The 25,434-nt window shown below is 44.1% G+C and overlaps 1 protein-coding gene across 4 annotated transcripts in view; it reads right to left on the bottom strand.

Moving 5' to 3' along the window:
- Positions 1 to 478: 478 nt before the first annotated feature.
- FNIP1 (folliculin interacting protein 1) overlaps positions 479 to 25,434 on the bottom strand; it is a 199,862-nt gene continuing 174,906 nt past the window's right edge. For all 4 annotated transcript variants that reach the window (XM_063928214.1, XM_063928217.1, XM_063928215.1 and 1 more), the window contains 6 exons: positions 21,474 to 21,643; positions 12,297 to 13,701; positions 9,280 to 9,448; positions 8,239 to 8,436; positions 928 to 1,043; positions 479 to 784 (listed from right to left, as the gene is read on the bottom strand). In XM_063928214.1, coding sequence (XP_063784284.1) covers positions 706 to 784; positions 928 to 1,043; positions 8,239 to 8,436; positions 9,280 to 9,448; positions 12,297 to 13,701; positions 21,474 to 21,643 — 2,137 coding nt within the window. In that variant the 3' untranslated portion in view covers positions 479 to 705. The remainder of the gene's footprint in view (positions 785 to 927; positions 1,044 to 8,238; positions 8,437 to 9,279; positions 9,449 to 12,296; positions 13,702 to 21,473; positions 21,644 to 25,434) is intronic.

The following is a 25,434-nucleotide window of genomic DNA, read 5'->3' as shown; positions in this document are numbered from 1 at the left end:
GAGAGTGCCCATCTCAAACCGGCCCAAGATCCATCTCTACCCAGCACCTGTCTATCCAATTCTAATCTACTGCAATCAAAGAAAATAGTGTTAGATATCAAATAGCTCAATTATATTGTTACAGGGTTTTTGTGTGTTTTATGTTCTATTGTTATGTAAAAGCATTCAGCACTTGCTAAATGTGATAGGTTAAAAGGAAAATCTGAACCTACCCAAATTTCATTCAGTTTAACACCTTGGTAATATCGGGAAAACGTCTGATGAGGTTTTCCTTTCTTTACACGACCAAGTCTACCAGCAGAGAGAGTTGTGTTATGATACGAAGTGTGGTCTTTACCAATACAAAGCAAACACTTAAAGCCAACCTCAACATTTGTTCATTGCTGCCTAACGTATTTACAAAAGTACAGAGTCCTCAGTAATGAGAAAAGTCTGAGAAGATCCTGTGATGAGAAGCTGCAATTGTGTTACTCTTAGAAATGAGTAGACTTTTCTTTATTCAACCCTTACAGTTCTGTTTCTTCTACATTAGGACTCCCAGCATGTAAGCGGACAGAATCTCCTGTGATTATCTTCAATTAAATCCGATGGGATTCTTTCTACACAGCTCATAGTGTCTGCTTGGTTGCCATTACCAAATACTGCTAGTAAGACATTGTCCTCCTATTGCTTTTCCGGATGCAGGGTTAAGTTCATGGATTCCCTTTATAGAAGGATCTGTGCAACGTATGGAGAGTGGGTACTAGCAACAGCGGCAAGCAAAGGAAGATCACTAGATTCGATTCTGCAAACAAAACAAAAATTCCAGGTAGTAAGCATGAAGACAGCACTTGTATGTACGCAGCCTAAACCCCCTTCTGTCTCCCACCTCTTATACCAGACTGTCCATGAAACATGTTATTTGGGTCTGTACATTGTGCCGCTTACCCTAGCACCATGCTGAGCTCCTTAACATGGACTCTGGTTTGTCCTTTCAGATAATCAGAAAGCATTCTGCTCTTGAAGTAGAGCTCCTGCAGTCGGTCTTCAAGATGCATGATGCACTAGTGAAAAACAAACGGACAATGCTATTTCTTTATGGTCTTGACCTGTCAATAGGTGGTATCAAAATAACTTCTATATCATTTTAAGAATAGCCCTAGTCGCCACCCCAGGTGGGTAAGGGTAGGGGTAAAATAATGACCCCGTACCCTGTCGGCATTCTAAAGGTCGGGATGCCGATCATGTGACCGCCGGTCTCGGGTATCACACCCTATTTGAGAATAGTCTTTTTCCAGGCATGGTGTTTTGACACTCTTAATGTGTGGAACAGGATCAATGTTTCCTGCAGAAAAAGCCATTGCAGAAGCTTTATAGCCCCACAAAATTACGGTTGAAAAACAAATGGTGTATTAAAACTCCGCTGTGACGCCAGCTTTAAGTTGTATACATCTATGGTGGCAATGCATCAAACTGTGGAGAGAGATTAGAGCAGCAACCAATCAGCATCTGTCATTTTTCAAACACAGCATGTAAAGTGACAGTTACCAGCGGATTGGTTGGCACTTTATCGCTCTCCTCTTTATCTCTCCACTGTTTGAGAAATCTCCTCCTAAATACTTAACACAAAACTCCAAATACCAGTTCTTATAGAACAGGGCTGGCCAAACCGGTCCTCGAGATCTACCAACAGTACACATTTTCCAGACCACCTAGCTGGTGCACAGGTGTAGTCATTACTAATTAAGATGTGATGCATTCATTCCTAACTGATAATTCTACAGATCTCCAGGAGGCCTGGAAAACATGCACTGTTGGTAGATCTCGAGGACCGGTTTGGCCAGCCCTGTTATAGAACATTTGCAGATTTACGAAGCTGTGGAAAGTGATAAAGTGGAGAGAGATAATCTACCAACCAATCAGCTCCTGTCATTTTTTCAAAAGCAATCCTGTCACATGGCAGTTGGGAGCTGATTGGCTGGTACTGTATCTCTCTCAATGGCTTAGTACATCTGTCCCTCTATGACAAATGTTTTGGAATACTCTTCCCAGGGCCATGACTTTATTATTTATACATTTCTGCTGATATATGAATAGTGCAGTGTATGTAACAAGACCTGATAATAATTATAACAAGGTAGTGTGTGAACAAACTCCGACAGCTGAAAAAATAGGATTTTGGTACTTACCAGGTAAATCCTTTTCTTTGAATCCATAGGGGGCACTGGAGTACTCTTGGGATATGGACGGCTTAGCAGAAACAAAGGCACTGAATATTTAAATTTAGAACTCTCCACCCCTCCATATCCCCGAGTACCTCAGTGTTTTTTACGGAGCCGAACAGGAACTATAGAGAGGTTGACAATGGAGAATTCCTATAACATAACGGACAACAACAAAGTTGACACATAACGTTACTGACAATGAAACAGTTGACACCATAACCGATAGAACCTTATAATTTGAACCAGTCGGTGAAAATGTGTTACCATAAGATCCCCTGAACTTAATACAACCCAGGTAAAACTGCTCTGGGTGGGCGTCCAGTGCCCCCTATGGATTCAAAGAAAAGGATTTACCTGGTAAGTACCAAAATCCTATTTTCTTTTTCATCCACTAGCGGTCACTGGAGTACTCTTGGGACGTACCAAAGCTTCCCCCGTGGGCGGGAGAGCTGTTTGACACCTGTAACACTAGGCGGCCAAAGCTAGATGCTGATGCCGCAAACGTATCAAACTTGTAAAAGCGCACAAACGTGTGCACTGAAGACCATGTAGCCGCACGGTCAAGCTGCGTCGTAGAAGCTTCACGACCAGCTGACCATGACGTTCCCACAGAACCTGTGGGATGAGCTATTACTGATGTAGGCGACTGTAACCTAGCCTTAAGATAAGCCTGACGTATAGTCAGTTTTATCCATCTGGATAAGGTCTGCTGAGAAGCTGGCCAACCCCACTTGGCAGCATCATAGAGAACAAACAACGTATCCGCATTACGAACCGTAGACGTTCGGGACATATAAACGCGTAATGCGCGTACCACATTCAGAATTCTAGAATGTGCTGTCAACACAGGAACCACTATTGGTTGATTGATGTGAAAAGATGACACTATCTTTGGTAAGAAATCGGGATTCGTCCGAAGTTCCGCTCTGTCATCAGGAAACACCAAATACGGTGGCTTGCATGACAAGGCACCCAAATTTGAAAAACGCCTTGCCGAAGCTAAGGCTAGAAGAAAAATCGTTTTCCAAGTGAGAAACTTAATATCCACTTGCTGTAAGGGTTCAAATTTATGAAGACTGTAAGAAATCTGAACCCAGATTCAAGTCCTATGGCGCTGTAGGTGGAATAAATGGAGGCTGTACTCTGAGGACACCCTGCAGAAAAGTGTGTACCGACGGCAATAGAGCCAATCGTCTTTGAAAATAAATTGACAACACAGATACCTGCACCTTCAGTGTAGATAAACGCAGTCCTCCATCCAACCCCGTCTGTAAAAATAACAGAATACGGGATAACTTGAAAGATGATGTCGGAAACTTCCGAGCTTCACACCAACCTATATACAGTAGGCACGCCAAATTCTGTAATACTGAGCTGCCGTAACCGGCTTCCTAGCTCATAACATGGTTGGTATAACCGATACTGTAATGCCCTCTCTTCTTAAGAGGGCGGTCTCAACAACCACCCCGTCAAATGCAGCCGCGCTAAATAGGGGTAAAAGAACGGACCCTGTTGTAACAGGTCTGGACGTAGTATGAGCGGCCAAGGATCGTCTGCGAGTAGTCCGCGGAGATTCGAGAACCAAGCTCTCTGAGACCAATGAGGCATCATTAGTATGACTGTGACGGACTCTCTAGTGATCCGTTTTAGCAACTGAGAGAGCAGCGGAAAACGGTGGAAACAGATACACGAGGCTGTACGACCACGCGATTGTGAGAGCATCCACCACCACTGCCCTTGGATCTGTCATTCTGGACACATACTGGGGCGTTTGTAATTGTGACGAGATGCCATCATGTCCACCGGAGGGTAACCCCACCTGTGGACCAACATGTGAAACACCTCTGGATTTAATGCCCAGTCTCCTGGATGAAAATCCCGACGGCTGAGATCATCCGTCTAGCAGTTGTCCAATCCCGGAATGAACCCAGTCGACAATATCACCTTGTGATATTCTGGGCAATTGAGGATTCGAGCTACTTCCCGCATTGCCATGCGGCTTCTCGTTCCTCCCTGGTTGTTGTGTATGAGACTGCCGTTGCGTTGTCTGACTGCACTTGGACAGTCTGAGAGTGAAGCATGTAGTGCATTGTAAATTGCACGGAGTTCCAGGACATTATAGACAGCAATTTGTCGTGATCCGCCTGTCGCTGACCATTTTAAACTACAACTCCCCAACCTCTGAGACTCTCGCCCAGAGTAGACACCCCCTCGCCCCCCTGTGGGGAATCTGCCTATGTGAGGGCGACCACTGCTGTTGAAATGGACGCGAGTGAAAACCTCCGAACTGAAGCACTTCGAAAGCCCATCATTGTTCCTAATAGGCGAATACACAAATGTACCGATAGTGTGCGTGGCTTGAGCACTAATTGTACCAGATGGCGTATAATCTGTACTTTCTGGTGTAGTAGGTAAATTCTTTGATTTACCGTATCTGGAATCATACCTAGGAATTGAAGTCGTTGATACGGAATTAGATGCGATTGTATTTGAAGTTGACACTGCAACCGTGGTGTATGTTAGCAGCGCAAGTCGGAGGAGCATCTGTTGAGACGGAGCTCTTATGAGCAGATAGTCTAAGTATGGAACGATTGTCACTGCCAGGGATCTGAGATGAGCTATCATCACAAACATCACTTTGGTGAATACCCGAGGCGCTGACAAGAGGCCAAACGGTAGAGCCTGAAACTGTTAATGGTTGTGGCGTATTGCAAAACGCAAGAACCTGTGATGAGGTGACCAAACCGGAATGTGTAAGTACGCATCCTGGAGATCAAGCGCAATTATGCAATTTTGTGGCTCCAAATATGCAAATACTGACCGCAGAAATTCCATCTTCAATCTGTAGTAAGTGACTTACTGATTGAGACTGCGACGGAGACCTCCGGCTTCGGTACCACAAACATACGGGAATAATAACCCTGACCTTGTTGGTGTACCAGGCCTGGAATTAAAAACTGCTGAATCCAGCAGAGACTGAATGGCAACCTGCTAAAACGCCTTCTTGTCGTCCGACAGAGGCAGTCCTGCCTTGAAAAATCGCAGTGGCGGGAGACAGCTTTCTTTTAACCCTAAATAGCGGATACATCCATGAGTGGATGTCTGGAAACCCGGCAAATGTAACGTGTAAAGGCGCGCTCCCACAATTGGAAATTCGAGATGGGCTGGGAGCCCGTCAAGCCACTGGCTTGTTGTGACTTTAGCACCCTGGCGTTACAAGGCGTGACTGTTTTTGTACCACAGCCTTGAAAAGACTGAAGTCTAAAGGTTTTAAACGCCGGACCAGAGTATTTCCGACTTGATACCGGAGGAGGCAATGGCGTGAAATTAGACTTTCCCCCAAACAACTTCTGGCCTTGTCGTGCTGTAACTAGCGAAGATGAAAATTGAGAAGCGAGCTAACAGGCGGCAGCAGAAGCTGTACAGAGATACTCAGCAGCTTCTCAGATGTGATTAATGATAAATATAACGTGATCGTCATTGTTTCCATACATAGAGCGCCCTAGTGACCCAAATGTATCTTGGGTCTTTATAAAGTTTGACACAGACGAATTCACCAATGGCGGATTCTCCAATTTAGATGTCACACTGTGGAAACGGGGAAATAGACTTAAATCTTAGTAAGATATCCTAAATAAGAAGCCCATTGAAGATCTGTCGTTTAGTAAATACGACGGATTAGATGTTAGAGGCTCCTTAGTCTCTGTAAATTTCAGAGACTGACTCACTGGTCATTAGCAATGTATGGTTGTCAAAAACCCGCACTATCTGACTGCTGGTCTAATGTGCCCTCCTCACTCGTATTTAGCGCTGTGAGGTTTGACATAGAATTGTCAGACTGCAACATAGCAGAAATGTTTAAATTATAAGACCAGTTAAATTAACACCCTGGTACCCAAAGTGAAGTTGGACCTTTGGAAAGGCTGAGACTCCTCCGTTAGAGCTGGCGGAGTAACGTCCGAGACTCCGATCTTACCGCTCCTGTCTAGCGGAGTCAATTTGAATTGCCAATGTTTAACATAGGATCTGGGAATGAACCGGCTTCCGGAGTGGAAACCTACAAAACATACTGAACATGTGGTAGATTTATGTACAGACATTGTAGTAAAACTTATTTTTAGTCTGTGCTGGAGCCTTACTCCTTATGCAGACAGACAACACAATAGCCAAAGGACCGACACTTGCACGACTCAGTAAAATTATTACTTAAGGTGTGTAATATATATATATATATATATATATATATATATATATATATATATATATATATTTATGGCCGAAATACAGTTCACATGGCCAGCTATGTGAAAACTGAACCAAAATTCCCACTAACACCCCTGCGCCTCCTGTGGAGTAGAGAAGTAGGGCAGGAACATTCTGGAATTACAAACTGGAAGAAACAGGAAGCATGGTTAAAATGGCCCCCATGCCATGCTTACACTGATAATCACAGGACAGGTTACAATACCTGCTGCAGTGTAAATATAGGCTCAATAGTCTATTTACAGTGATAATCAATACATGCCTCCAGTGTTAATATAGGCTCAATAGCCTATTATACAGTGATAATCAATACATGCCTCCAGTGTTAATATAGGCTCCTCAATAGCCTATTATAGGCTCTGCCTGCTGACTGCAGTTTAATATAGGGATCTCTCTATTAATATAGATATGGTAGTTCCCTTTACATTCCCTTGCAGCCGCGCTGTAATCAGCCAGGTCCCCCCCCCCTTCCCCCTGTACTCCCTGTAGCACTGTGTCTCAGCGAGGAGCGCCGGGAAGCTCATTGCAGGGAGGCGAGGGACATTTCTTGCAGAACAGCGGAGGTCGGCTGGCCGGAGCGGCGCGTAGCGGCTTCCGGCGTCGCTAGCCGAGCTGCGGCGGTTCTCCCCCTCTCAGCGCTGGCATGCAATACAGCGCTGACGGAGCGTCTGGGGCGGCCGGACGGAGCGGCTGGGGCGGCCGGACGGAGCGGCTGGGGCGGGCGGCTGTATGAGCGGGTGGCATTACAACACTGACCCCACACAGCGGGGCGGCAGCCTGCGCTGACCGCCCCGTTTCCCCAGCATACCTTTTGTAGGGAGGCCTCTTCTATCTGTAAGCTCCGAGCTCTTCAGTTTATGGCTGCGACGGGGCTTCTATCTGTAAGCTCCGTCCAGCTGATCACGTCTTCATGGCTGCGACGGGGCTTCTTTCTGTAAGCTCCGTCCAGCTCTTGTTCCTGCCAGTTGATCACTTCTTCATGGCTGCGACGGGGCTTCTATCTGTAAGCTCCGTCCAGCTGTTGCAGGAGGCAGTGAGCTGCCTGTGGCTGTGAGGGTGCTCTTTGTGAGGACCGACACGCCATGCGCTGCTTGCAGCGGCACTATCCCGGACCCATGTTTTTCCAGAAACTGGGAAGGGATGTAAAAAAGTAAAAGTAAAAATGAAAAATTAATAAAATCTTCAACTAAGTGTGGGAACTCCACACAAGCCTTGTTAGTGCTGTGAGCACAGAAAAAACACTGAGGTACTCGGGGATATGGAGGGGTGGAGAGTTCTAAATTTAAATACTCAGTGCCTTTGTTTCTGCTAAGCCGTCCATATCCCAAGAGTACTCCAGTGACCCCTAGTGGATGAAAAAGAAAGAACCTCACCAATGACAGGGCATCTAAACCTTTGTCCATTCCTGGTTCTCTATTATTGGTTACATTCAGCAAAGAGTAATTGTGCATTACAATGCGCCAAAATACCATGTTTAAGCATTTTCCTTTTCTCAGTGTGACCAGGGGTAGCCAACCCTCTATACAGAAATGTATTGGCACGCATATACATATAACACACAACTGGTGCTTATTATTTCAGACATACTACTTCAAGGAGAGTTTGTTTGGTAAATATTCTAAGAATGTGATGAAATGAAAGTTGGAATTTCATTACTATAATTCAGGTCTTAGCATATCAGAGGACAAACAGTGCGGTGGGTCCTTGTGGAGAGTGCCCTTCCTACACTGTTGCAGATCCAGAAGCCATATGAGCAGCGGGCACTACTTACGAAGTTTGCTGACAAATTGTGTCTGTAGAGCTGGAGAGTGGAATGAAGTAGGCTGGAGACCAGGCTGGATACCAGCACCTCCTTGCCAAGCTTGTTATCTGTTGTCCGTCTCTGGCTACTGGCCAATTGTACCGACCACTTATCCACGTCTGCAAGAATGCAAACAGCCTCTGCAATGGGCTCATCCAGAACTGGATGCTAGGAGAAATAAGAATAATTACACCTGTGAACAAGTATGACTTTTATATTCATGACTTCATTTATTTGTTATTTAATGAAGAACACGCTGTCAACTTCCCAAAAAAAAATCAAACATATTTGATGGCTACAGAAAGATCAAACTTTGCCAGTAGGACTTGTGGATTGATGGACCATAAGCTCCTATTCACCTGACCAATGCTGCTTTTATTTAGTCAGCAAGGTGTTTTACCTCAAGGGAACAGATATACTAAAGCTACTTAATATGAAAAGTGGAGGTGCTGCCCGTAGCAACCAATCAGATTCTAGCAATCGTGTGTCTGTTGCAGGGGTACACATCTCTGCATACCCTGCCCAAGTTTTGCTATTAGGGCATACTAAAACTGTGGTAGGATATGCTGGGATGTGTAGTTCCACAGCAGCTGGAGGGCCACATGTTGAATTCTCCTGCTCTATTGCATCCTAGAAATGATGGAATATAATTGGCTGCTGTCAGCAACACCGCCACTTTTTTGAGTTTTAGAAATGTTAGTAAATCTTTCCCAAGGTTTAGAGCAGGCCTGGTCAACCTGTGGCTCTCCAGCTGTTGTGGAACTACACATCCTAGCATGCCCTACCATAGTTTTAGCATTCCCTAATAGCAAAACTGTGGCAGAGCATGCTGCGACTTGTAGTTTCACAACAACTGGAGAGCCACAGGTTGCCCAGACCTAGTCTAAAGGGTTTTCTTACCATGACCTTTCTTACTTCCACCATATGCTTTAGCTTTCCCAACCCGGTGAAGTGCAAAGTATCAGGCACAGTGTTTCCACAATGTCCACCCATTACATGTGCAGTACCTACCTGTACAGCGTGAGACAAGTCAGACATCAGGCACTGCCTCAGCTTCTCCTCACTTCCTATTCCTTGCAGAACAAAGTCCGGTACGTAGGATGAGCAGTACCCTGCTAACAAAGATCTCCCAAAGTTTGCAATGTTGGGCTTGACAGAACTGACGTCCACCAGTTTTGACCTAAAAAAGGAAAGTTGTGTAAAACATGCAGAATTTCAATACATGCAGAGATATATAATATGCTGTGGCATTTATATCAAAGAGTTTTAAGATATATCCCTGCGCACTCTAACTGCAGCCAAACCCAATTTCACAACGAAAAGTCCATATGCAGAGCAGTTTCCACGTAGAAATAGGTGGAGAAAACACAATTCATATACAAATTGTGGTTCCACTTATAGAATGGTGAAAAGAAACCTTTATAGGTGTCATTTTAAGTTTTATGAATTAAGCATACATATGAGCACCATTTCATAAGTACCACTGAGGTGAACCTTACGAATAGAACTTTACATCCCGAATACTACATAGTCAAAGGAGTCCTGGTTGAAAATCTATTCTTGAACCCTCTGAAGGAGTTATACTGAACACTTGTATATGAATTGTGTTTTCTCCACATATTTCTACGTGGAAACGGCTCTGCATATGGACTTTTCGTTGTGAAATTGATGGACTCTGACCCATACGGGTAGTATATTACAAAAAATTTTGTGTATCTGCACCACTAAAGGTTCTATCCAAATTCTCTTTTCCATTTATATCAGAAGTAACCAGAGCTGCATTTTCTGGTTTGGAAAGGTTTTGGACTCTTTTGGGCAACTTAGCGGAAGTTTAAATCTAATTAATGGCTATCCAAAACAGGCGGGAGCAGTATAGCCAATAAGATGTAGTTTTCAGATCCAAACGGAACAAAGTCATAATAATAAAAATAACAATAATAATTTTATTTATATAGCACTCTTCATCATTGAGTCATTTCTAGTTACAACTAGTAATACGTGTCTGGGATACCAGGGATGGAATAATTTATGCACAGACTGATAAAGACCCTATGGTACCCGAAACAAGATACTCCTCTCCCCCACCCCAGGGGGTATATTTACTAAAGTGCAGGTTTACAGACGTGGATGTGAAGCCCATAGCAACCAAACAGATTCTACTTATCATTTATCTAGCACTGTCTGGAGCAGGCATTCCCAACCACGGTCCTCAAGGCACACCAACAGTGCAGGTTTTAGTGTTATCCAGGTTTCAGCAGATGGTTAAATCAAAATAACTGAGGTACTAATTAAGTCACCTGTGTTCAAGCCTGGATATCACTAAAACCAGGACTGTTAAGGTCCATACACACAGAGCGATATAGCTGAGCGATTTTGACTATATAGTCAAAATCGCTCAGAAAGTTAGTGCATATCGCTCTGTGTGTACACATCCAGCGATAGCGATGCGCGTCCCCGCCAGGTCGCTATCGATGCTAAAAATAGACTGTGCAGGCAATTCAATTTTGGCTAGGTCGCTGGAAAAGAAAAAGCATCCCCTTGCTTAAATGAGTTAGCCAAAATCGCCCATAGCCAAAATCGCTGGAAAAGTTAGTCAAAATCTCCTACTGCCAGTTCAAGGGAAAATGCTCAGTCAAAATCTCTCATAGACCAAATCTCTCCGTGTGTATGGACCATCAGTGTGCCTTGAGGACCGAGGTTGGGAAACACTGATCTAGAAGATAATAGCTAGAAGCTGATTGGTTGCTATAGGCAACAGCTCCACTTCTTTAAACCCACACTTTAGTAAATATAATCCCAGGTGTCCAGAAAAGAAATAAAACCAGAAAAACGGGTCACAGTGTAGTAGGCTCATTCAGTGCCCACTCAGCCCTATGCAGGAGCTGAGGTTGTGTAACTGATGAAATGACTCTGGTCTGGATTCATGGGCATTGGGGCACTAAAAGCTCCTGTTGATAAAACAGCTGCATTACAATAACTAAAATAATGGCACACATTGCTGTAAAAGATCTAGATTTTGTCGCAATGTACATAAATTTTACATTGGGGTGCAATACCTCCCCTTTAGAATGTAAGCTCTCTCACGAGCAGGACCCTCTTCCCTCATGTGCTTTTCCTTTTCTTACTTAAACCATCTTCAATTGCACCAAATCCCACAGATTTCTGCCACCCTGATACTTATTTCAGTATCATCTGCTGATGCAGCTATGTTCATGTACCCTGTACTTGTCCTTTATTGTCTTCAAATGTAAGTCAATGTTTCCTGTTTCGATTATTTGTTTATGTACTCTGTACTTGGGCGCTGTCATATAAATAAAGGATAATAATAATAATAATAATAATATAGAACTTGAGAAAAATGAAGGCAAGGAAAGACCCATAGATACATCTAGCCTTAATATGCCATGCACTGCGAGTTGCCTGGTGTGAGCTGAGCTGCCAGGTCCCGTGCAAATCTGCTGACGTTGGGAGTCCTTTTTTTGACAAAAAGTATCTTTGTCGTACGCAATGTGACTAGGATGCACGAGGAGACTGTGCTGATTATTTGATATATGACATGTATATTGTATGGAGACAGTTTTACAAAACAAGGGCATGTCATCCCCATTTTGCAGGCGTGCTAAAGTCATGGTCTGTGTCTTCCAACTCTGCGTGTTACTGAGGGTTATACCAATGTTCACGCACAATGTTGCGATGCTGCGTCTTCGGATGCAGCAGATGATCACAGAATACGCATATATTCATACAGCAGGTGCGTCGACAGGGCCCTATGTCATGGATGCAGATTCTGCTTGCAGCCTAAGGAGATGCAAGCAGAATCACCCAAAATCTACAGCCGAGTGCAAATGAATATGTCCCTAAATGTATGAAGCTAATTTTTGCCTAATATTACTGTATGCTACATTTATTTGTCATCAGCATTCTTAGCTAATTACATTTGTCCTACCAAAATGCTTTGGGCTTTTATAATGAGGTGCAATGCTAATTAAAGTGTGCTCTAGATCAACACTACATAAACAATCCCTCACCCTGGGAAAGGAATTTCCTCTTCTTCCATCCAGTCTTCTTGCTCTGATCCATAGTAGTTGATACTTGGTGCAAGAAGCTCATGGCCTGTGTCCTCACTCTCGCTGTCACCCAGGGCACTGTCTGAACTCTCGTTCCTCGGAATGTCCCAGTCAGCGCTCAGTGCAACTTTACTTTCAGACTTTTCTTTATCCCCATGGGGGACAGATATAGAGACTTTGTCTCTTTGGTCCTGCTCAGCAAAACAGTTTTTGCATAAGTTCGGAAGAATAGAACTCCTTACGTTAGAAGGTGGTTCATCTGCTACACACAGTTTATTTGAGCCCCCCAAGTCACAAGCATCAGATTTGTTTACCCCTCCTCTTGGAATATCATCAATGATCTTTGCCTCAATAGAACCATCTTCTGGAAAATACTCATCAAACATACTAATGTTCTCTGAAAGAAAAGGATTACAGTTCTGGAGTTTGGTTGCCACCCTGGGAAGCTTCTCACATAACCCACCAGATTTTTGGTCCTTTGGATTCAGTTTTGCTACACTGATCTTGTCAACAGTAAGTGTCCTCTGTTCCTGCGCTGGTTTCACATGGTGCTTCTGGATTTGATCCACTACATGTTGGCTTTTTATCACTATATCAGAGTCCGGTGACATAGAATCACCAATCTGAAACTTTACCTTGTTCAGAAAGTTACCAGCACCACAAGGCATTGCTGGAGACAGGGTCTTGTCAGGAGGTTTTTTCTCTATACAATTTTCATTTGTTTTCATCCCTTTGAGTGAGGAGCTGTCATCCTGCAGGTCCTCTTTTCCCTCCACTTGTACTGATGGCTCAAGGCTTCCGACTGCCAAGACACATTTGTCTATTGGAGCTGCCCCAACATTAATGACAGTCTCTATCTTGGTATCCAAGCAAGTTCTTAATTTATCTTTGTAGACTTCAGCATAACCAGTTTCTTCTCGCCTGGGTGTTAGAGAACCTATCTGGGTTCCATCAGTACTTGCCTCTGGGGACTCCTTCAGTGCACTATTTACATCCTTTTCTTGTGCCAAATCTTCCTTTAAGTTTGGATCCATCACGGGGCAATGGCAGCAGGGACACCTATTTTCTGAAGATCGTGTTTCATCTGAATCATTGTTCAACAAACAACCCTTGTTCTTGTGCATTGTGATTAGCACATAGTCAGTCTCTTCCACTTCTCCTTTTTGCAGCATTGTGGTGATAACTGTGCCAGGCATAACAATGGCTTCATCCTCACTGCTCTCCAGAAGGTGGGTCTCTTGGAGTTCAGAACACCGGATAAAATAGGTGAGAAAATAAAGCAACCTGTGTACAAGATCTTGTCGCTTGCCTATAACAACCGTCCTTGATGACCGTACAGGAGACCCAATAGCTCCATATAAGTCTCCTATAATAACAGACAAAAACCAACATAAGTATAATGCTCAATGAAACACAATACACAGGTATTAGAGATATTTAACGCCTAATCTGCACGTGTGACATCTAAAAGAAAGCATTCTCAGCATGTGGTATGTATATTCTCAAATAAGGACACACGGGCAAGGCAAATGTTACACATTTATAGATACAATTGTGTACCTGGCAAACATTTGTTACAGGATAAGAGAAAATAGAAATGTATGCAAACAAGATAGTATATGTAGCATTATAGAAACATAGAATTTGACGGCAGATAAGAACCACTTGGCCCATCTAGTCTGCCCCTATTTTATCCTTTAGGTAATCTCAACCCTATATAATTGAGGTCATCTCAATTATAATTTGAAATAGTGCAGTTTATGTACACAATATTACAAGACTACAGAAAAATGTCCCCCACTTATTACACTCATAGAAACAGATTACATTAGATTTTCTTTGAAAATGGCAAACGCATTCAATTATCCTTCATAATGAAAAATAGACAGTAGATGGCAGTAAAGCTCATGAAATAAAGAGAAGTGTGCAACACCCAATAGAAATTCCTGATCTGAAATAAATTATTTTAGTCTTGCTATTAACAATGTCACACATTCGTCCTGCTTGAAAAATCTGAAACTATTTCCAGTCAGCTAAAATATTATGCTATTTTTTTAGTAATGAAATTAGTAATTACTTATAATACTGTATAATCAAAGTAAAAAGTATAAAAATAAGATTTTACTCACCGGTAAATCTATTTCTCGTAGTCCGTAGTGGATGCTGGGAACTCCGAAAGGACCATGGGGAATAGCGGGCTCCGAAGGAGGCTGGGCACTCTAGAAAGATTTATGACTACCTGGTGTGCACTGGCCACTCCCACTATGACCCCCCTCCAAGCCTCAGTTAGGACACTGTGCCCGGACGAGCTGACATAATAAGGAAGGATTTTGAATCCCGGGTAAGACTCATACCAGCCACACCAATCACACCGTACAACTCGTGATACTATATCCAGTTTGACAGTATGAAAACAACTGAGCCTCTCAACAGATGGCTCAACAATAACCCTTTAGTTAGCAATAACTATTTACAAGTATTGCAGACAATCCGCACTTGGGATGGGCGCCCAGCATCCACTACGGACTACGAGAAATAGATTTACCGGTGAGTAAAATCTTATTTTCTCTGACGTCCTAGTGGATGCTGGGAACTCCGAAAGGACCATGGGGATTATACCAAAGCTCCCAAACGGGCGGGAGAGTGCGGATGACTCTGCAGCACCGAATGAGAGAACTCAAGGTCCTCCTCAGCCAGGGTATCAAATTTGTAGAATTTTGCAAACGTGTTTGCCCCTGACCAAGTAACAGCTCGGCAAAGTTGTAAAGCCGAGACCCCTCGGGCAGCCGCCCAAGATGAGCCCACCTTCCCTGTGGAATGGGCTTTCACTGATTTAGGATGCGGCAGTCCAGCCGCAGAATGCGCCTGCTGAATCGTGTCACAGATCCAGCGAGCGATAGTCTGCTTAGAAGCAGGAGCACCCAGCCTGTTGGGTGCATACAGGATAAATAGAGAGTCAATTTTCTTGACTCTAGCCGTCCTGGAAACATAATTTTTCAAGGCCCTGACTACGTCCAGTAACTTGGAATCCTCCAAGTCCCTAGTAGCCGCAGGCACCACAATAGGTTGGTTCAAGTGAAAAACTGATAACACCTTAGGGAGAAACTGGGGACGAGTCCTCAATTCTGCCCTATCCATATGGAAAATCAGATAAGGACTTTTATATGACAAAGCCGCCAATTCTGATACACGCCTGGCCGAAACCAAGGCCAATAACATGACCACTTTCCGCGTGAGATATTTTAGATCCACGGTTTTTAGTGGTTCAAACCAATGTGATTTTAAGAAACTCAACACCACGTTGAGATCCCAAGGTGCCACTGGAGGCACAACCGGGGGCTGAATATGCAGCACTCCTTTTACAATGTCTGAACTTCAGGTACTGAAGCTAATTCTTTCTGGAAGAAAATCGACAGAGCCGAGATCTGTATCTTAATGGAGCCTAATTTTAGGCCCATAGACACTCCTGCTTGTAGGAAATGCAGAAATCGACCTAGTTGAAATTCCTCTGTTGGGGCCTTTTGTGGCCTCACACCAAGCAACATATTTCCGCCATATGCGGTGATAATATTTTGCAGTTACATCTTTCCTGGCTTGAATCAGCGTAGGAATGACTTCCTCCGGAATGCCCTTTTCCTTTAGGATCCGGCGTTCAACCGCCATGCCATCAAAACGTAGCCGCGGTAAGTCTTGGAACAGACAGGGCCCCTGCTGCAGCAGGTCCTGTCTGAGCGGCAGAGGCCATGGGTCCTCTGATATAATTTCTTGAAGTTCTGGGTACCAGGCTCTTCTTGGCCAATCCGGAACCACGAGTATCGTTCTTACTCCTCGCCTTCTTATTATTCTCAGTACCTTTGGTATGAGAGGCAGAGGGGGGAACACATAAACCGACTGGTACACCCACGGTGTTACCAGAGCGTCCACAGCTATCGCCTGAAGGTCCCTTGACCTGGCGCAATATCTTTTATAGCTTTTTGTTGAGGCGGGACGCCTTCATGTCCACCTGTGGCCTTTCCCAATGGTGTACAATCCTCTGCTGAGAAGATCTGCTTCCCAGTTGTCCACTCCGGGAATGCACACTGCTGACAGTGCTAACACATGATTTTCCGCCCATCGGAGAATCCTTGTGGCTTCTGCCATCGCCATCCTGCTTCTTGTGCCGCCCTGTTGGTTTACATGGGCGACTGCCGTGATGTTGTCTGATTGGATCAGGACCGGCCGGTTTTGAAGCAGAGGCCTTGGCTGACTCAGGGCATTGTAAATGGCCCTCAGTTCCAGAATATTTATGTAGGGAAGTCACCTGACTTGACCAAAGTCCCTGGAAGCTTCTTCCCTGTGTGACTGCCCCCCAGCCTCAAAGGCTGGCATCCATGGTCACTAGGACCTAGTCCTGTATGTCGAACCTGCGGCCCTCTTGAAGATGGGCACTCTGCAGCCACTACAGTAGAGATACCCTGGTCCTTGGAGACAGGGTTATCAGCCGATGCATCTGAAGATGTGATCCATACCACTTGTCTAACAGGTCCCCCTGAAAAGTTCTTGCATGGAACCTGCCGAATGGGATTGCTTCGTAGGAAGCTAACATTTTTCCCAGGACTCGCGTGCAATGATGCACCGATAACTGTTTTGGCTTCAGGAGGTCTCTGACTAGAGATGACAGCTCCTTGGCTTTCTCCTCCGGGAGAAACACTCATTTCTGGTCTGTGTCCAGAACCATCCCCAGGAACAGTAGACGTGTCGTAGGAAACAGCTGTGTCTTTGGACTGTTTAGAATCCAACCGTGCTGTTGTAGCACTTTCCAAAATAGTGCTACCCCGACTAGCAACTGCTCCTTGGACCTCGCCCTTATAAGGAGATTGTCCAAGTACGGGATCATTAAAACTCCCCTTTTTCGAAGGAGTATCATCATTCCGGCCATTACCTTGGTAACACCCTCGGTGCCATGTACAGTCCAAACGGCAGAGTCTGGACTTGGTAATGGGAATCCTGTACCACAAATCTGAGGTACTCCTGGCGAGGATAGTAAATGGGGACATGTAGGTAAGCATCCTTGATGTCCCGGGATACCATGTAATCCCCCTCGTCCAGGCTTGCAATAACCGCCCTGAGCGATTCCATCTTGAACTTGAATTTTTTTATGTATGTGTTCAAGGATTTTAAATATAAAAAAGGGTCACACCGAACCATGCGGTTTCGGTACCCCAAACCGTGTGGAATAGTAACCCCGTCCTTGTTGAAGTAGGGGCACCTTAAGTATTACCTGATGGGAATACAGCTTATTAATTGCCTCTAGCACAGCCTCCCTGCCTGAGGGAGTTGTCGGCAAGGCATATTTGAGGAAACGGCGGGGGGAAGACATCTCGAATTCCAGCTTGTACCCCTGAAATACTACTTGAATGAAACAGGGATCCACCTGTGAGCGAGCCCACTGATCGCTGAAATTTTTGAGACGGCCCCCCACCGTACCTGGCTACACCCGCGTCATGCTGTGGACTCAGAGGAAGCGAGAGAAGAATTATGATTCTGGGAACAGGCTGACTGGTGCAGCTTTTTCCCTCTTCCCTTGTCTCTGTACAGAAAGGAAGCGCCTTTGACCCGCTTGCTTTTCTGAAGCCGAAAGGACTGTACCTGATAATACAGTGCTTTCTTAGTCTGTGAGGAAAACTGAGGTAAAAATATTTCTTCCCAGCTGTTGCTGCGGATACGAGGTCCCAGAGACCATCCCCAAATAATTCCTCACCCTTATAAGGCAGAATCTCTATGCGCCTTTTAAAGTCAGCATCACCTGTCCAGTGAACGGTCTCTAATACCCTCCTGACAGAATGGACATTACATTCATTTTGGATGCCAGCCGGCAAAATATCCCTCTGTGCATCCCTCATATATAAGACGACGTCTTTAATATGTTCTCATGTTAGCAAACTAGTATGTTTGACAGGGTCACCGACCACGCTGCAGCAGCACGCTCTGCAGGTTTCAGTCTAGTACCTGAGTGTGTAAATACAGACTTCAGGATAGCCTCCTGCTTTTTATCAACAGGTACCTTCAAAGTGGCCGTTCCTAAAACGGCAGTGCCACCTATTTTGACAACCGTGTGAGCGCCTTATCCACCCTAGGGGATATCTCCCAGCGTAACTTACCCTCTGGCGGGAAAAGGTACGCCATCAGTAACTTTTTAGAAATTACCAGATTCTTATCAGGGGGAACCCACGCTTTTCACACACTTCATTCATTCATCTGATGGGGGAACAAAACACTGCCTGCTTTTTCTCCCCAAACATAAAAAAAACATTTTTAGAGGTTAATGTCAGAAATGTGTAACACATTTTTTTATTGCCGGGATCAAGTCACGGATGTTCCTAGTGGATTGTGTAAATGTCTCAACCTTGTCGACACTGGAGTCAGACTCCGTGTCAACATCTGTGTCTGCCATCTGAATGAGCGGGCGTTTTTGAGCCCCTGATGGCCTTTGAGACGCCTGGGCAGGCGCGGGCTTAGAAGCCGGCTGTCCCACAGCTGTTACGTCATCCACCCTTTTATGTAAGGAGTTGAAACTGTCGGTTAATACCTTTCACCTAACCATCCACTCTGGTGTCGGCCCCACAGGGGGCGACATCACATTTATCGGCATCTGCTCCGTCACTATATAAGCCTCCTCCTCAAACATGTCGACACAGCCGTACCGACACACCGCCCACACACAGGGAATTCTCTGACTGAGGACAGGACCCCACAAAGCCCTTTGGGGAGACAGAGAAAGAGTATGCCAGCACACACCAGAGCGCCATATAATGTGGGGATTAACACTATAACTGAGTGAATTTTCCCCCATAGCTGCTTGTATATACAATATTGCGCCTAAATTTAGTGCCCCCCCCTCTCTTTTTAACCCTTTGAGCCTGAAAACTACAGGGGAGAGCCTGGGGAGCTTTCTTCCAGCTGCACTGTGAAGAGAAAATGGCGCCAGTGTGTCTGAGGGAGATAGCTCCGCCCCTTTTCCGCGGCCTATTCTCCCACTTTTTTCCATATTCTGGCAGGGGTATTTTCCACATATATAGCCTCTGGGACTATATATTGTGGAGTTTTTGCCAGCCAAGGTGTTATTATTGCTTCTCAGGGCGCCCCCCCCCCAGCGCCCTGCACCCTCAGTGACCGGAGTATGAAGTGTGTATGAGGAGCAATGGCGCACAGCTGCAGTGCTGTGCGCTACCTTGGTGAAGACTGATGTCTTCTGCCGCCGTTTTTCCGGACCTCTTCTTGCTTCTGGCTCTGTAAGGGGGACGGCGGCGCGGCTCCGGGACCGAACACCAAGGACTGGGCCTGCGGTCGATCCCTCTGGAGCTAATGGTGTCCAGTAGCCTAAGAAGCCCAATCCGGCTGCAAGCAGGCGAGTTCGCTTCTTCTCCCCTTAGTCCCTCGCTGCAGTGAGCCTGTTGCCAGCAGGTCTCACTGAAAATAAAAAACCTAAACTATACTTTCTTTCTAAGGGCTCAGGAGAGCCCCTAGTGTGCATCCAACCTCGGCCGGGCACAAAATCTAACTGAGGCTTGGAGGGGGGTCATAGTGGGAGGAGCCAGTGCACACTAGGTAGTCATAAATCTTTCTAGAGTGCCCAGCCTCCTTCGGAGCCCGCTATTCCCCATGGTCCTTTCGGAGTTCCCAGCATCCACTAGGACGTCAGAGAAATTATATTTATAAAACTTTCAGAGAATAGGAGAGTGCAGTTAAGATACTTACTGGTAAGCAACAGAATGCCCTCTTATTTACATAACCATTAGTTATGTCTTGCTTGGACATTATAATTTGTGGAAACTACTCATACACTACTGCTGCAATTGTGCCAAACAGCCCGTCTTGGTGCATCAGATCCTTTGCTTGGGGCAAGCATCTTTTTACCATCTGTTTTATGCAAATGTGCATCTTAATTGAAATGCGATGCAACAAACCCGCTTAATGAGACTGCACTGATTAATTTGATCTGCAACCATGATTATCTGTGTGTAACGGAGTCTGATTATGTATACAAAGAGCTACAATGCAGCCACCATGGGTTTTTTTCACACCAAGTTCTGTCGTTCTTCATCTATTACTTTGAACATTTAAAACTAATTCCTGTGCAGTTAATGTCGCAGCCCTGCATCTCTGCTACAGATTGAGTGGTTTGGTTGTGACGAAGATGCAAATTTAAATAAAAAAATTTTTTGCAAAAAATTCATCTTAGTTGCATTGTGATGTGACTACTATGCATCCAAGAGAATATGCTAATTAATTTAAGATGCAACCCATATATATCTGTGAGTCTAAATCTGTATTTGAAGTGCTTTTTGTCACGCCAAGTTCTATTGTGCCTTATCTGCGACTTTGTACATTTGTACAATAAATTCCTGTGCGGTTGAAGTCACAGCCCTGCATCTGGTACAGACTGAATGGTATTTTGCTGTGTCTGCAGTGCAAATAAGACACAAATGTAAAGAAAAAGTTGATAGGTTACACTATTCGGCGCAGCTCTCTCGTGCCACATTGTGCTATAAAGCTAGGTATACATAATCACAGTCCCAATTCTGGAATTAAAAATGAAGACATCTGAGGATACAAGTTTCCAGTATTTATATTTCAACAACATTAGCAAACCCACCTCTTTAAACACTCCACCCTCATCTAGTGATTAGATGACAATCCATCCATTATTTGGATCCAGGACTCAGGTTTTCGACACTTATCAAAAAAAAGAGGTAGCAGTTCACAGCACTAAATCTGCCCAATCCCCGAATATTTCTATTATGATCTAATGAATCATGGTGAACATACAAAGAGAATAACTAAAAGGAAAAATAAATATATAGTGTAAAGTGTAAACTGCTAAGATAAAAACACTGCCTCTTAATATCTTAACTGCATTAGAATAGAGCCAGAAATGATGCAGCTACCCGCTAATTTTCCTACATGTGCACAGCCGAGTCTCCCTGCATTACAAAGGCTTTCTGAATAAATCACGGGACGACCCAACACTGCAGGGACCTGATGGGGTCAGAACCAAGTGGCGCACATACACATTGTGAACAACCCTTTTAAAGCCATATTTTTTTTTTAGATCAGCATGTTCCATCCGGAATGGTGGTTATCTAATGGACTACTTACCAAGCTGTGCCCACAGTGGGTTGTATGGGTGAGTTTTTGCCAACATGTCCACACTTTGTGAGGAGTGCTTTTCAAAAAAGATTTTAATAGGTGGCTGTCCATTGGGCATAACCGTAGGAACCCATGCCAGGTGGTTTGTGAGGACAGCAGTGAGGAGAGCTGGGAGGAACCTGAAAGAAGAAAACATGGGTGGTTACAATTCTTTACTACTTACAACTGCACCACTGTGTGTCCATCGAGGCTGGTGTTCACTTCTAACATATTGCCACTTTCAATTTTTGCAGCAAACTTGCCAAAAAACATGGCAGTTCCTTAAACTCGGAACCTGTTCTATAACTCCTTAAGTGTATATGACTATCTAACAGTAGTAGTCAGCCTTCTGTCTATGTCTGGCCTCCACCATAGTGTAATAGCAGCCACCTATAGTGAAAAGCACTATTCAGCTCAAACCAGACAACACTGGGTGTGAGAAGCACCAATGCGAGCCCTCATAGAAAAAGGACTGCAAACACATGGTTCTGAAAGATTAAGAAATGGATTCAGAAAGTACTCATTAGACTCTACTAGAGAGCGAATTAAACAGTTGTAGGTACAACAGCAAACAACTAAACATATTCCTTTCAGTACTTTTTTTTGAATACATTTTAAATATAGGAAAGTATGCAGCAGTATTTGTGGAGGCCTAAACAAAGCTGGCAATATTCCCAAATCATTTTTATGTCGTATAAACTAATTTGTGGTATGTGCAATTAGTAATGTTTACATATGCAATCTGTGCTTTCTTAGTCTGTATTCATTTGTCTACCCCCTACGGTAAAAACACAACCGCTTCCTAGTTTGTGGATGACGTTTAGCCACGCATGTAGCGCACAATCAGTTAATATTTAAAGAAGAGAAACCCCAAGGCTGCATTTAGGAGCAGTAATGACGGGATTACTGCCATGCTAGCTGCAGCAGAGACACAGGAAACAGTAGGCTGTGTAGTGCACGGGATGTCAATCAATATGTCTGAACACATCCATCACACAAGACCTGCCATGCATTTATTTCTAGGCCAGCAAACGCTGACTGATATCTATGGGGGTTGTCACAAATTACAAGCAATCCCATGCATTTCTAATCCATCAATAATATTTTTATACTGTTTTATCATATAATAATCTATTTCCAGACAAAATATTATGATGTCAACATCTATTACAGCTACTAACATGACTTATCATGACAAGGGAATTACTATTTGCCCTGTATAAAAAAAAAAAAACACAAAAAGCTTTGCCATCTTCCCTGCAAAATTCATGAGGCAAAACAAACAAACAAAAAAATAATAATAATAATTATATATATATATATATATATATATATATATATATATATATATATATATATATATATATATATAGAGAGAGAGAGAGAGAGAGAGAGAGAGAGAGAGAGAGAGAGAGAGAGAGAGAGAGAGAGAGAGAGAGAGAGAGAGAGAGAGAAAGGCAGGGGTCCGGCACAGCCACTTGAAATTGGTATAACATTGGGTGCCCTCACAATGAATAGATAAAGAGGACTAGCGGTGCGGCACTCCAATGATTGACACAGAGAGTAAGATGTAGTGACAACGTTTCAATGCCCGTATTTATTGTGGCATTTTCGTCAGGATATACATATAAAAAGTGAAACATACCTTATATAAGGACCATCACCATGTGAGAACGCCAGCCGGCGCGGCGGGACCACCCACCCGTCCGACTCAGCGGGGATTACGTCATGGCGCACTGAAAAGACGCGTATGACTGTGAGTGAATGGAAGACCCGTCACCATGACAACAAAGATATACAATGCACACATAGACATAAACACATCTCACAAATACAGAAAATACCATATCCTTAGTAGATTAGTATATACTTAACAGGCCAAATAAGGGAGCTGCATAAAAATATCAATACCAAGTACCAAACAAAACAAAAAAGGGACGAAAAAACCATGAATGGGGAAACTCTAATCAAAATATCAATCTGTGAGACAAGAACGGATATAAATACTCTACTTAAATATTTATATCCGTTCTTGTCTCACAGATTGATATTTTAAGTATATACTAATCTACTAAGGATATGGTATTTTCTGTATTTGTGAGATGTGTTTATGTCTATGTGTGCATTGTATATCTTTGTTGTCATGGTGACGGGTCTTCCATTCACTCACAGTCATACGCGTCTTTTCAGTGCGCCATGACGTAATCCCCGCTGAGTCGGACGGGTGGGTGGTCCCGCCGCGCCGGCTGGCGTTCTCACATGGTGATGGTCCTTATATAAGGTATGTTTCACTTTTTATATGTATATCCTGACGAAAATGCCACAATAAATACGGGCATTGAAACGTTGTCACTACATCTTACTCTCTGTCAATCATTGGAGTGCCGCACCGCTAGTCCTCTTTATATATATATATATATATATATATATATATATATATATATATATATAAAAGAAAGGAGGGGATGAGGGTGAGTAGCGACCACGGTGTCCATAAAGGGTAAACAATTGCCAGTATGTTTAAAATTATTTAAAAAGCTATTTATTACCATAAAATTCAAACATAAAGGAGACACATAAAAATTGGGAATACTTTATGTCAGCGGTGGGGAACCTCCGGCCCGCCGAACGTATAAGGCCCGCAAAGCCACTTGTTCCGGCCTGCTGCTGTGTGTCAGGGGAGGAGAGCGCAGCATGCGCCTCTAGTGCCCGTTTGTGCTCAGTCCAGCGGCGGCGTGTCTCAGCTGTCAGGGCAGGGAGGAGAGCACACTTCTCTCCCCGTGTGTACGGGGCTTTACTTCAATGCTGATTGTTTGTCATGGGCAACTTCTCCACTGGCTCACTTCTCCACGCTTCCCACTGCTTTATAAATAGACTGCTAAATCTCTCTAAACTTTATCTCTCGCCCAGCTTTGATAAATCTCCCCCCCATTTTATTTAAACATGGGGCTTTCATTTAGTAGCAGATTACATTGATTATTATTATTTTTTTGAAGTAATGTTTATTGAGAAGATCACATTAAAATACAGCAGGCAAAGAATGAAAATATATCCATATGGTAAAGTGTATACACGTCTGCAGTTCTGCTTCTAGCAACCAGTACTTCAATAGTGACCTGTTTTGTAGTAAGACATAAGCACTTTCTCAGTGACGACAGTTAGATAATCGTCTGAGGAGACAATGAGGAAAAGAAGAACAGTTGAGGAAAAAATAGGATTTTGGTACTTACCGATAAATCCTTTTCTCCTAGTCCGTAGAGGATGCTGGGGACTCCAAAAGGACCATGGGGTATAGATGGGATCCGCAGGAGCTTGGGCACACTGAAAAGACTTAAACTGGGTGTGAACTGGCTCCTCCCTCTATGCCCCTCCTCCAGACCTCAGTTATAGGAACTGTGCCCAGGAGAGACAGACATTTCGAGGAAAGGATTTTTGTGTAAATTAAGGGCTACAAACATACCAGCCCACACCACAAACATACCGTATCACCGGAGTAATAGTAAACCAGATAACCGTATGAAATAACACCAACAAGCTGAAAACCAGAAATACACTACCCGTGTATAAACCAAGTTAACCAACAAGAATACATTGCCAGTAACAGTCCGCACTGGGATGGGCGCCCAGCATCCTCTACGGACTAGGAGAAAAGGATTTATCGGTAAGTACCAAAATCCTATTTTCTCTTACGTCCTAGAGGATGCTGGGGACTCCAAAAGGACCATGGGGTTTATACCAAAGCTCCAGATCGGGCGGGAGAGTGCGGACGACTCTGCAGCACCGACTGAGCAAACGCGAGGTCCTCATCAGCCAGGGTATCAAACTTATAGAACTTGGCAAAAGTGTTTGCCCCTGACCAGGTGGCCGCACGGCAAAGCTGTAAAGCCGATACGCCTCGGGCAGCTGCTCAAGACGAGCCCACTTTCCTGGT

Source organism: Pseudophryne corroboree, chromosome 6 (assembly GCF_028390025.1).
Source record: "Pseudophryne corroboree isolate aPseCor3 chromosome 6, aPseCor3.hap2, whole genome shotgun sequence".
Lineage (NCBI taxonomy): Eukaryota > Metazoa > Chordata > Amphibia > Anura > Myobatrachidae > Pseudophryne > Pseudophryne corroboree.
The sequence above is the reverse complement of the archived record's forward strand: the minus strand, read 5'-3'. Positions and strand labels throughout refer to the sequence as shown.